Here is a 13,495-nt window from a genome sequence, read left to right as displayed (position 1 = left end):
AATTGGGAAGGTATAATAACACAATATGTTATTGTACCTGAGATGTACCTGAGATTAGGAAGTACACCTTTTCTTCACTTTTGCATTAAATAGGGAATTGTGGAAGTTAAATGGCATTTTTGACAGACATAGTTATTAATCTGATGACTGTTTCAGACATAGTATGTATCAAGCTATATGAAGGAGCACTTTGAAAGCATGTAGTAAACTTGAGACAAAACAGAAGATTAAATCAAATATGAGACTACATAATGATGCTTTCTTTCATTTAAAACAAATGCTCCTTCGGTTTCAGCCTTCCTATGTTTAGGAACAGTTTAATGTTAGTTAGCAGATTGTTTGGAGAAAGAACTGTAATTTCCGAAGTATGGTCTTTTGATGTACACCAAGGTAAAGCTAAAGGATTGATCCTTGCAGGTTGGAATACATACAAGCAGTCTGGGATGGTGGGGAAGACAGAGAGCATTCTGCTGCACATGCTTATTGACAATGAAAAGGAGCAATAAATACATAAATGGATCCTATTTATATAACTCCTGTTTTCCTATAGAAATAGGAAAAACTTATAATACATGTACAGTGTACACATAATTAAAAATTGTTTCAGTAATAAGCTTTTGAATTGATGTAAAAGTACTATTTTCAAAATTCACTTTAAGGAAAAAATAAGCTTCTGTTAGCATTAGTTAAATTTTGTCATGAGTAGAATCAAGTGTTTTAAAAGTTTCTGCTCCTTGAAAAAATGATGTTTTTCCTGATATGTATACCTGAGTCTTCATTTCATGTAACAGTGACTGGCAGGGAAGTTTGCCTCTGTCCCAGTTTTCTCCCAGTTTTGGCATATAGATGGAAGGAGCCTGGAAATTTCACTAATGATGGATTGTCTTTTGAATGCTTACAGCCCCAGGCTGTCTTGACATTCATGTGATTCAAAGGCAGTATGAATCTGATTTCGGATACTGCTGAAATTGCTGTACCCATAGACAGTTGTGATCATATCTGCAATTCACTGTAAGGCCAGATGTTCCCATGGTCCTTTCAGTTTTGTCTGCTGTGCTAGATCATTAGCATGGCCTATCTTGATGAAGGGGAAGCCATAATGTATCTCAGGTGGCTTTCAGGATTTCCCCCAAATAATTTGTGATGCTGGGAATGTTGTTATGAATGCAGTAATTAGATTACTGAGATGTCCTGAGAGAGTTGTGAGGAAAGTTGTGTTACACTGTGGTGCTGGATTGGTGTGGTTCTGGTCCATTTTACCCACAGCTGGATGTGTAAATGCGTACCTGCAAGCTAGTTATCCTTTGGCAGTAAGTCTCAGTCTCTTCGTTCCTTTCTGGAGAAGATGACAGCCACTCTTAAAAGGGCTCAGTTTCTGGCTTCTGTGCCAGCCTGCCTGGTATCTTCTCTTGTCACTTGTCCTACAGTGGCTGTTGTGGCCATTTCAAAGGCGAGTTGGAGGAGCACAGTCCAGAGGTGTCTGTGCAGGCTCAGAACTGATTTGCCAGAGTTCTGTGCCTCAGCTGGATTTGCTTTTGCCTCAGCAGTGAGGGTCCGGTAGTGTTTAGGCATGCCTGACTTTACTTACAAAAGCTAGAATAAACTTAAGTCAAGTCCAGACATTTGTGAGAGTATCACCAAGGTCCCTGAGAACTGTTGTACTGGTTTGACTTGAGGGGCTTTTGCAGATTGCATCTGGACTGTTGTATTTAGTAGTCATTAGTGGATCCATTTTGCAGGAATGTCTGGTCCTTTTTTGAATTAATTTGTTCTCTAAAGAAAAACTACTGCCAGGCTGTTGGTACTGAAGACCTGTATATATACTCTGATGCTAACAGAAGCTTTCAGGCATTGATGATTACACAGCCACTGGATACGGCAAGCCCTCCCAGGTGCATCGGGTCTCTGGAGCCATCATTAAAAACATGAAGAAAGTTTTTTTGATATTGAAGGACTGAGACTTTTGTGCTTTTGTTAGTAAGGAGGTTAGATGCTTCAGTCCTAGGTGGAACTGCGCTCTAAAAATCAAACTTACTAGTTAATGAGCACGAGCACTCAGTTAGCCAGGATGCTAGTAAGTACCAGCACATCAATCTCTGTAGCTGTTCACACTTTTCAGATATGGTTAATACTTACGAGTGCTAAGTAAGTGTTCGCATATGTCTGATACAGTAAAGGTTAGCAATTATTTTTTGTCTTTTTGGAAAAGTTTAGAAAACATAATTGGAAGTCATAATAAGGCTTTGTAGTGGAAACATCAAAATCAAAGCATGTAGTATTTTCTTGCAAATGTTCTAATACAGTTTTTCTTATCTAGGTGAAGTAAGTAATGATCCTATAACGTTTAATACCAATTTAATGGGTTACCCTGACAGACCTGGATGGCTGCGCTATATTCAAAGGACACCATACAGTGATGGAGTGTTGTATGGCTCACCAACTGTAGAAAATGTGGGCAAACCAACCATCATTGAGGTATTTTCTTCCAAAAGTTCAAAAAGACGTATTTTGTTTTAGAGTGTAAGGTTCAGAATTGTAAACAAGTAGTGCTTCTTAGCTTTGAAAAGAAATTACAATAATTTAAAAAGATTGTAAGTCAAGGACAGGGACGTGTAATACTAACATTTTCTCTGAGGTACCGTTATGTCCTCTTTTGTGAGAAAGCCAAGTTGTATGACATTTCATTATTTACTTTTCAGGTATAACTAGTAAATAGCAATAGCCAGTTAACCTTAATGTGCCCAGATGCAGTATCTCTTGATTCTTGCTGTTCATCTAAGAGGCATTTCATTTCAGTAAATCATGACTATATTAAAGTTTTATTCAGAGTACAGGCAAAAAAAACTTTGCAAACAACTGTACTTGAAGAATAACTGAATTCTGAACTTCTAACATTCAACCCTAAATACAGACCAGACTTTTCTCCATTGGAAAATAGACTACTCTGTGAATAAACAGGTTTTGTTTTGTTTTGTTTGGGGTTTTATATTATTTTTAATTACCTTTAATCAGATATTTCCTGATTCATTATTCACATTTATTGATAGATTTTATTTTAATTAGCACTCATATGTATTTAATTTTATTCTAAGTGTAACAATGACAAACCCCAGTACCTTTTTTTTTTTTTCCACAATTAACTACCCCAATGTTTAAAAGAACTAATTATTTATTAAGCAGCAATTGAAAGGGGAAAAGGACTATATTCTCTGCCATGTATATTATAAACAGCAGACTGAATCAGACAGTGTCATTCACTGTGTTAAGGAGAAGTCTGCTCATTAACTTGCTCCAGCCGTTTTGCTGCTTCAGCAGTACTTTTGTCTTAAATTTTTGATGAGTTTGGGTTTTTTTTCCTGAATTGCATTTGATATCATTTTTCTTCCTTAAGTGTGACGTTGCTAAATGTTAAGTTATACTGTAGATAATTTCACCCGTGCTTAATTGTATATACATGATTCAGTTTTGATTTCAGCAGGACTAATCACATCTGTGAAATCAATCATGTGCAGAAGTACTGGCAGACTCCGCTTAGCTTTCTGTAGAGGAAGCCATTATTTAAAGTGGCCCTTTTTTAAATAGCATGTGCTTTTAGATTCTAGCATCTATATCAAGATCTCCATTCTAAGCATGACCCCAAGCCTATATTTGAACTAAGTCTTGCCTAGCATACCAATTAATTCCTTGCAGACCCATTCTCAGATGTGGTATTTGAATTAATTCTCTAGTATGTGAGGAGGGCAGTTTGCACTTGAGTGCCATCCTAGTGCCATCTGAGAGGAGTGGTTGCATATTCCTGGCCTGAATATAACTTTTATTGTGTCATAATTCCTGAGGTGATGTCATGGGTAGGTCAATTAGTTAGAAGAGACCTCATGAGTAGAAGAGCTTAACATTACGCATAGCACTGCAGTAGAGCGGGTAACATTCTTAAGCTCAAGCTCCTTTGAAAGCTGTGCAAAAGTAGTTTGTGTTTGAATGAAAATTCAGTACAGAGGCAATCCTCGCCAATGTCACTATTACTTGGTACAGGTGCGTGGCCCACACTGGCAGCTCTCGCTGCTGGGGTGCAGACTCAAAGTGGGTACTGTTATACTCCTGCAAAGAGCTGGTACAAACAGAGAGTTAGGTTTTCTAGGTACTAATGTTTAAACTACTGTTGAAACAGTCCATTGAAAAATTAACAGAATTGAGGATTGGAAAAATCTCAGGAATTTATTTTCTATTAATTTTACAACAAAATTGTTACATTATGTAAGATGTAATTGTGCCAGGTAAGCTTTTCCCTCTACACTTCAAGGAACCTGAAGAAGACATTCCAGAGCATTTTTCCTTTTCATTTAAATGAAAAGAAATGCAACATGTTACTTTTGTTTGTTTAATAACCAATGTCACAATGCTGTGAAACTCTGTTTGCTGAGAAGCAATGTAGTTCTGTCACTGTTGCCACTCAGAGGAGGCTCTCCTTTGTTCCTGAAATCAACGAGCTAAAGTCTAAAATTAGGAAATTATTTTTCTTCAGTTTGTTTCATGAAAAACTTACCACTTTTCAGGGGAAAAAATAAAGTAGAGAAAATAATACATAATTAGACTGATATCCAGCCTCATTCTGTATTTCTTATGAACAAGCACTTAATCGTAGTACAGCTTTGGAGTACAGGCACCTCTGAGGAGTAACCACTTGTGAGCGTTTCAGGCATCGTGTACCTTTAAACTATATGATTGGTATCCTTACGTAATCTGACCATGAAGGCGTAAGTTTCCAAATATGAGTCATTAATGTTGCATCTACCTAATATTCAGTTCCCGTACAATTAGAGATTCCAGGATTTTTTTAAAAAATTTGTGTTGAAGTAATGCCTGTGAACCCGTTCCTGGAGTATGACTTCACTGGTACCAGAGCTAAAGCTAAACCCCAGTCCCAAAGGCTAGAACTGCTGAGATCCCGACACTCTTTCCTTCAATTATCTCCATCTAATGTAGTTCCCTAGGAGCCATCAATGAATGTAGATTGTTACAGTATTGGTGGAAGGGAGCTGGGTGGTGGATAGGGAAATGGAGAAACCATCTTTGGTTATGGTTGTTCTTAGGTCAAAGATAGCAGAAAAGAAAGAATACCCGTGTCTGGCCGAATACTTTTATCTGGACCAAAATATATTATTTTCACATACATCCCTTGGATAATTGTATTTGGCTATAGACTAGTCAAGAAAATTCCAGTATCCTGACTGAAGGTAGTACTGCATCAAATACATCGACCTTGCCTTTCAAATTTTACATTAGTGAATGAATGTTCATACATTTCAAAATAAGGAGCGTTTTAAAGGTGATAAGTATTTCTAAATTATCTATTTAATTTTCATTGGTGTTTCATTTACCTGATTTTCGTATTTGCATTGTGGTTTTGCAATCTTTTTCACTCTAGATTACTGCATATAACAGGCGTACTTTTGAGACAGCGAGACATAATTTGATCATTAATATAATGTCAGCAGAAGGTATGTACAGAAAATAGCTTGCTGTGCTTTGAACTGAGTAAGTAGAACCATCTTATGGGCTCCTGTTCTTTTAGGGTATAAAATACTGTAAAATAGTTGTCTGGTGTTCAAGCCAAATGCAGGGGCACAAAGCGGGGAAGTAAAAGAATATTCCCTGATGTGATTCAGTTTGTTATTTTTCTCCAGATTATTGCTGTCAGGTAGGACTGTTATCCTTCATTCATAAAAAAAGTCTGTTTGCCTTTTTTTGATTAATTTATTTTTTCTCATCTTTTCAAATGGGCCTTACATGAAGGATTTTACTGTCTTTCTGCACATTGTTTAGTTTTCTTAGTTCTGTATGTTCTTTATGCAAAGGACAATTGTATAGGCAGATTCAGAAAACAACAGATGATGACATATAGATGGACATTTGTGTCCTTAAAATTAGTTCTTTTCATTATATGTACATATTTAGTCTGGAGTACTGCACGTTGGAATGCATTGTTGCTGCAGATCAGTTTTGACCCCCAAATTGGAATGAATGTCATTTTCTCTCTTTAATGAAGATTTACCAGCTGAGACTCTTTTCCTCTAGACTGCTTTTTCAACTCCCAGTTGTTTCATAAATAGCTAGTGGTTTTCAGCTTAAGTAGTAGGTAATGGTACTAACTATTTAATTAAACATAATCTCATTAGGTTCAAAATGAGCTAGTTCAAATATAAGATTTTTGGAAAGGTGTGTCAATCTTGGAAGTTGTATTACATTAACCATTACTTCAAATTCTTTCTTATGAAGCCTTTGTTTAAGGCAAAACTCTTGCTTTTCATCACAACTAGATTTTCCTTTACCATATCAAGCGGAGTTCTTCATAAGGAATATGAATGTAGAAGAAATGTTAGCAAGTGAAGTTCTTGGTGACTTTCTCGGAGCAGTGAAAAATGTATGGCAACCAGAACGCTTGAATGCTATAAATATTACTTCAGCCCTTGACAGGGGAGGGAGAGTTCCACTTCCTATTAATGACATGAAAGAGGGGTAAGTACATGTGTCAGTCTAATGTTTTTGCTTTAATCTTTTTTTTTTTTTTTTTCCCCCTTACTGAAAAGCTTAATATTTTTTCAAGTTTTGTAGAAAGTTTGCAATTACTGTTTTATGTTTTGGAATTTTGGAATTAGATATGAAAAGTTTACTGATGATGTTCTGAGCCCCCGTTAAACCATGGGTTTATCATGTTAGTTACCATTTCAACAGGCGACAGTTCCTATGTATTGATTTTACAATCCAAGGAATACTAATAAATTCCATTAATTAGAAAACAGTTGGTAGTAAATATGCTTATTTTGTAATTCCGGTTTTACTTCTGAGCAGTTATTTGGCTTTTCAAGTATTTAATAGTTGCCAATTATCAGAACTGAAAATTTTGAAACAAGGTGCAATAGGGCATAGGTTACAAAGGCACTTAGATTTCTAAGAGCATTTAGCCAGTAGCAGCATCATTCATAGCTGTGCTCTTACTTAGAGAAATGTAGCTACGTACTTCAGGAGCACTGTGGACTTTCAGGTGAAAGTGATAAGCTGAGGGATGTGGGGAAATTATGTTACTGAGTGTAAACTGCAGGAATGGGCTATTTCCAGTTGTGATTCATAACCATAAATTCTATTCCAAAATGATACTTCACTTAGAAACTAATAAGGATTCAGCCTTCAAAATATGGTTGTGGTAGTGTTTTTTCCTGGCAAAAATAAAGATGCGTAGTTATTTTTAGACATTTTAGGATCAAATAATGCCTAAGAAAGGGCTGAGGGTTCAAAATCTGAAATGCGTGCAGAAAATACTGTTTCAGAGCCCTTTTGTGCATCTGGAGTTTCTGAGCATATCTAAAGAAGGAAAGCAACTTCAGTAGCATACGGAGTAGTAGCAGAGACACTTAATACAAGTAGCTATATTTCAAACATTTAGTTTGATAATGCCTAATATATGAAATGGCAACCAGGACCTAATTTCTGTTTCAGGATCCACTGATACATCATCACGTAGTACAGCAGACTGTATTTTCCAGGAGCATTCTTCATGTTCAGATACAAAAATGAATAATACAAGTAGCACAGTAGCTCTTATTTTATGTACTGTAATGCTAAATGAAGTATTAAGTTTACATTCAGCTTTCAGTATTCTGCCAATTTTGTTGGCAGTGTATAGCTGCAGTATGCAATATTTTAGGAGAAGCTGAGCGCTTTGGCATGTTCATATTAGTATTAGGTATAGAAATAACTAGCCTTCCATGATTTTTTTTATGAAAAAATGAGAACAAACTCTGAAAGTACTACGCTGAGCAAGACTGAGGTTTTCCTTAAGGCAAAATTACACTATTTTAATGCAATTTTCAAAAGTAGTACTGATTTACTTACATGAGGAATCTACACTTGGAGCTCTAGGACTTCATAGAAATTGACAACTCTGATGGCAAGTAAACATTTACATTATGCAGCAGAACAGAATAGGTTGTAAATAAGTAGCTAGAAAAATCCTTTTGGTTTCAATCTGTTATTCATATGCTTAAAGTATACTATGAAGAAAAATAATTTTTAAAAGTAGTTTTAGTCTTTAAAGTCAGATGAATGTTACTGTGAACAATAATAATGTTTGGAAGAGTGGTTCATCAACCTTTGGGGATTTGTGAGAGGTATCCTGACAGTCTGTCACTCACCTCTTTCTGCAGTGTGTATGTTATGGTTGGGGCAGATGTTCCATTCTCTTCATGCTTACGAGAAGTGGAAAACCCACAAAATCAGCTGAGATGCAGTCAAGAGATGGAGCCTGTAATAACATGTGATAAAAAATTTCGTACTCAGTTCCATATTGACTGGTGTAAAATCTCTCTGGTGAGTTGGTTTTTGGTTTTTTTTGTTATTGCATAAAAAATGTTTACAAAAGTGCAATATTTTATGCTAGACGTGATTGAGGTAAGGGTTTTGCCAGCCTGGCCAGACAACTCTGCCAAATTCCACTTTACTATGACTGATTAATACTGTTTTCCATCTAATAGACACTCATAAGGATTTTGCTATGTAGGCTAAATTATATTAGAGTTGAGCATCAGTGAAACCGCCATATTTATTTTCGTTAGCAGTGATTTATATAAATGGCCAGAGAACTCTAGGGCTTATAAAACTAAAAAACGAAATAGAAAAAGAGAAGTGTTGACTATGAATCAAAATAAATGGGAACATTCTTCTCAGTCAAACACAAGAAAAATGATGAGTGAACACTAGGCTATTTGCCACGGAAGGAGTATAATTCCCAAAGAGGCTTTTTAAAATTATTTTTGTTTCGCTCTGGTAAGGAAAATCAAGAAATTATAAAGTATTGTAAGAGAACATTGTAGGTAAGTTTGAACAAAGATAGTGAACATACATAAAATGAACTTAGATGGTTGTTGAGCTGGTTCAGACAATCCAAGAAGAAACTGCAAGGGATACGTGAAAGGCTTTTGTACAATGTAAAAAATGTATTGAGTATGAGAAAAGGTATTCATACACAAATTTGATTAGTTAACTTCCAACCCTTTCTTTCTATACACTAGGAAAGCCGTTAGAAAGCTGGAAAATACTTGTTTTAAAAGAATATCCAGATTACTTACTGTTTTTTGGGTTTCTGTTGAGAAGTTCCAAAAGATGCATGTGCTTACCAGCAGCTGAAAAATAATAGAATGCAGTCAGCCTTTATCAAGAACAAACTATGTTAAGTCTTTGATTTCCTTCTACAAGAAAGAACAGGTGCAGCAGCAGACGTCATTTCTTTTTGGTAAGGTTTTTTATAGTCTCATAAGCAAGCTCAGAAACGTGGCCCAGATGAAGCTAGGACCTAGTGGAGAGCTGGTTGGATAGCCATAATCATAGCAGAATCAATAATTCCTTTCCGTTCTTCATTAATAAGCATGGTGATGGAGCATGCTTATTACACTGAATTTGTGGTCCCTGTGAAACTGAAAGGATCTGCAGGTGCATTGAAGGACAGGATACAGTTCAGAAAGGTCTTCTTGAGAAATTGGAGAAACAGCCTTAGAAAACGGTGAATTTCAAAAGTAGTGGCAGAGGAATAGTACACTAACGCAAGAACTATCAACAGTACCCATGCAGAATGAAGCGTGGCTGGTTAGGAGTACTTCTTCAGAAAAAACATCCAATAGTAACAGTGGCTCATAAACTCATTAAAAAAGTCATGAAGCAGCATTGTTGTGCTGCTCTGAGAAAAGCAGAGATCACCTTGGGGTGTGTAACAGGAGCAGGCTTTCAAGAGAAGCATCACCCTGCAGCAGCCTATGATGCAACCTTCTTGAACTCGGCGCTTGTTCTGGCAACGTGCCGCAGTAACTGAATTTAAACAGTCTTAGGGGTGTTTACCGTTGCCAGTGGCACTGCAGCTGCGTGTTGTAACCTGGTGCATCAAAGGGAGAAGGGAGCCAAGCCTCCCTCTATCTAACCACAGTCTGCTTTTCACAAGACCAGGCAAGCAAAGGGGCAGGGGGTGCCTCAAGATCCACGGGTTGTGGGAGGGACTTGAGCCTCATTTCCCGTAACCACAACATAGAGCAGCAAGTGAAAATACAACCATCAAGATCCTCTTCCTCCCGCTTTTGATGAGGTGATGTTGGCGGTTAGCATTTAAATTTGTGGGTCCCAAATTCTGCAAAGAGGGGCAGCATAATACATGCTTCCTCTTAACGCTTGCTTTTTGATAGCCCGTTCGCACACCATGTATGGGCTTCTGTCAGTCACAGAAGTGCAGAAGTATTTTTTGTGCATTGCTTAGGGTTTGGGATTCGGCTAAGCAGCCAGGTGGAACTTGGTATACCTAACATAAAAGAAATTGCAGAATTAATGAGTGGAGAATACATAAATTAATTTGTGTCAAACTGTCTTGCACTTATTTTGTGTGTATATATATATATATATATGTGTATGCATTTGAAGCTCAACAAAACATTATTTCTAGCATTCCATGAAAACCCGTTCGTTCATTGCATAAGTTTTAATACAGCATTTTACTTAAAGTGTAAATTATAAAGGAAACACCATCAGTTGCAAGATTTTTCAATGAACAGGCAAAAAGTCAAGCATGCAGGCAAATAGAATTTATTTTCATTAATGATTTGAAGAGAGTTTTAAAACTTACGTTAAAATTAAATCTTAACAGTAATAGCTGGCTGAAGATAACAAGAAAATGGAGGTGGAAAATTGAAAAGTCATGCGGGAAGGGCAGTCAAACAGTAGCAAAAAAACGGTTGTGTTTCTAGAAACATTAGACAGAGACATAAAAAAAAAAAAAATTACTTGTGACCAGGAATGCAGCTTTCTGGAGGTTAGTTGAATTGGGAGGTAGAAAAACTTGGGCACTCTGGCTCTGATCAATTAAATGCGTATCTCATGTCAGGGTGCTTCCTGCATCGGGTGAGGAGGGAGGCAGCAGAGCTGCTCAGCCCTCAGCAGGTCAGTTCACGCCTCTTTCTTTTTCGAGCACTGGATGTGAAGCTCAGTAGGAAGGAGGAGGGAGAAAATTGTAGGTACTCCACTCTTCATCTTTACCACCTTTATACAAGAGAGGGCAGTATTGTTATTTAGGTAGACTAGTAAGAAATTGATTCATTTGTGAAAAAGAAATAAGTATTGAATAATTAGTTTGCAGTAAAAAACATTTATTGATTTTTATTATTTTTTTAACTGAAATACTATTTGTGTGAGATATCCCTAAAATTAATTTGTAAAAAATATAGTATCTGTGGTAGGCACAAAATAAAGTAATAATATTACTTAACACATTCAACAAAATGTAAGGTTTATTGTTTAGAAAAAAAAGTGATTGGATGAAATTGTATAGAATTTGTAAAATGTGCAATATAGATTCTTTTATATGTTATGGTTGGTTAAATACTGCCTGTTTTTACATTCTGTTACTTTGTTGTATAATTGTCTTTTTTTCTTTTTTCTTTTTTTTTTTTTTTCTGGGTATCAGGTTGACAATACAAAACAAGTTTCCACCTTTCAGGAAGTGATTCGTGGAGAGGGGATATTACCTGATGGTGGAGAATACAAGCCACCTTCTGATACACTGAAAAGCAGAGATTATTACTCGGATTTCCTAATTACACTGGCAGTGCCCTCGGCAATAGCACTGGTGCTTTTTCTAATACTTGCCTATATCATGTGCTGCCGACGGGAAGGAGTGTGAGTACTTTAACACACTAATAAGTAATGATAGATTTTTCTAAGACTATAATGCATAGAAGACTATTTGTTAGAAGGATTCCATTCAGTTCATTAAAAAACATTAAAAACAGCCTAAAGGATATCTGCTTGAAATTTTGAACTATTCCTCATCCAAGCACATACAGTAATATCCAAGAGAATGGATTTAGGGCCTTTAGTCATTCTAGCTGAAAGGGTTAAAAATCTCAGCACACACACAAAACTCCACAAAATCTCCACATGTGCGCAACTCTCCCAAATGCCCCAAACAAATAAAATACTAATAAAGGATCATTGGTTCAGGACAATGTTAAGTAACTTCTAAAATGCTAACTTTTATAAAATAAATCTGGTTGAGGAGATGAACTGAATTTAGACATATTATAAAAGAAAAATACATAAAAGGAAAGCAGCAAGTAACGTAACTTTTGCCATTTCTTACGCAAACTACAATTTCATTTTGTCATGGAATTTATTTTAGCCAGAAGCTTGTTCTTTAACTTGCATTTTCATTTCCCTGTGTGTGTGTCTGTGTGTGTGTGTCAGTCATCCGTATCACATCTCTATACGTGCGTTCATCAAGGCCTCATCATAAACCCAGTTGCAAATGCTGCCAAGTTGCGTTTAGCAATAACCTTGTCAGCATTTCTACATCATGTACTATTTTCATCATCAGATAGATTTAATGTTCCAACTATCAATGCTATTATTTAATTCATAAATTTTGTTTTGTTTTTAGGGAAAAGAGAAACATGCAAACACCAGAGTAAGTGTCTTCTTTCCTGTTATTTTTCTTTTACCATTTAATTTTCATTCTCAGTAGCTTGTCATGCTTCATACATGTGTGTCATAATCTTCTTTCATTCTCTCTAATACATGGTTTAATTCATAAATGTGAAAGCTGCTTTTAAATCAGTCTTGGCAAGGATAGAAGACCAGAATAAAAAGGGTTTGAAATTAACAACTGTCAATTCCAAATAAAATAGTGCTGTTAGAATAAATATGTAAATATGCAATTTATTCTCCTGGTTATTGGACTTCCCAGCCTCTATCTTAAAGGCAGTGGACAGGAGAACAAATATCCTGGAAGGTATCCAGTGCCTGTACTACAGAGCATTAAAATTTATTTCTGAGTTTTGATGAATCTACCACAAGAATCAGGAGTTAACCATAACTTTTATTTTAACTGTAGCGAATAAATTGAACATTAGCCATAAATTGCACAGTCTTGGATCCTATGAAAAATACATATGCAGACAGCAAAATGGAATAATTACTGCCTTAAAAATGAAATAAATTCGGTATTTATTAAATTAATTATGTAAAGGTTTGCTTCTAATTGCTGCACTGTAGAATCTGTAGCATGCATCAAAGCCCTTGTATCTTTAAGAAAAACAATAATTGTAAAAGTCTATCCATTTTAATAGAGCACTTAGAATATATACTTACTATTTTATTTTCTTTTGACATAGCATCCAGTTGGTCCACCACAGTGCTATACAGAAATCAACCAAAGAGCTTCGTGACATGTCTAAAAACAGAGAGATAGCGTGGCCTCTTTCAACGCTTCCTGTGTTTCACCCGGTTACTGGTGAGATTGTACCACCCCTTCACACAGACAGCTACGATAATACCAGTATGCCACTGATGCAAACACAGCAGTGAGTATTTAGATGTTATTTTTTAATACTTACTGTGTTGCATAATTTAACCATGGATTCCAGTGCTTGTCGTCTGAAATGTGTTTATTACGGAGCTATTGGTAATG

At 36.2% G+C, this 13,495-nt stretch overlaps 1 protein-coding gene across 11 annotated transcripts in view; it reads left to right on the top strand.

The window, feature by feature from the left end:
- SGCE (sarcoglycan epsilon) overlaps positions 1-13,495 on the top strand; it is a 35,305-nt gene that overhangs the window by 15,014 nt on the left and 6,796 nt on the right. For all 11 annotated transcript variants that reach the window (XM_080383664.1, XM_080383665.1, XM_080383669.1 and 8 more), the window contains 7 exons: positions 2,318-2,475; positions 5,426-5,498; positions 6,318-6,516; positions 8,202-8,364; positions 11,495-11,706; positions 12,467-12,493; positions 13,200-13,388. In XM_080383664.1, the coding sequence (XP_080239790.1) occupies positions 2,318-2,475; positions 5,426-5,498; positions 6,318-6,516; positions 8,202-8,364; positions 11,495-11,706; positions 12,467-12,493; positions 13,200-13,388 (1,021 nt within the window). The remainder of the gene's footprint in view (positions 1-2,317; positions 2,476-5,425; positions 5,499-6,317; positions 6,517-8,201; positions 8,365-11,494; positions 11,707-12,466; positions 12,494-13,199; positions 13,389-13,495) is intronic.

This window comes from Falco punctatus (genome assembly GCF_963210335.1).
Source record: "Falco punctatus genome assembly, chromosome: 4".
Lineage (NCBI taxonomy): Eukaryota > Metazoa > Chordata > Aves > Falconiformes > Falconidae > Falco > Falco punctatus.
The sequence above is the reverse complement of the archived record's forward strand: the minus strand, read 5'-3'. Positions and strand labels throughout refer to the sequence as shown.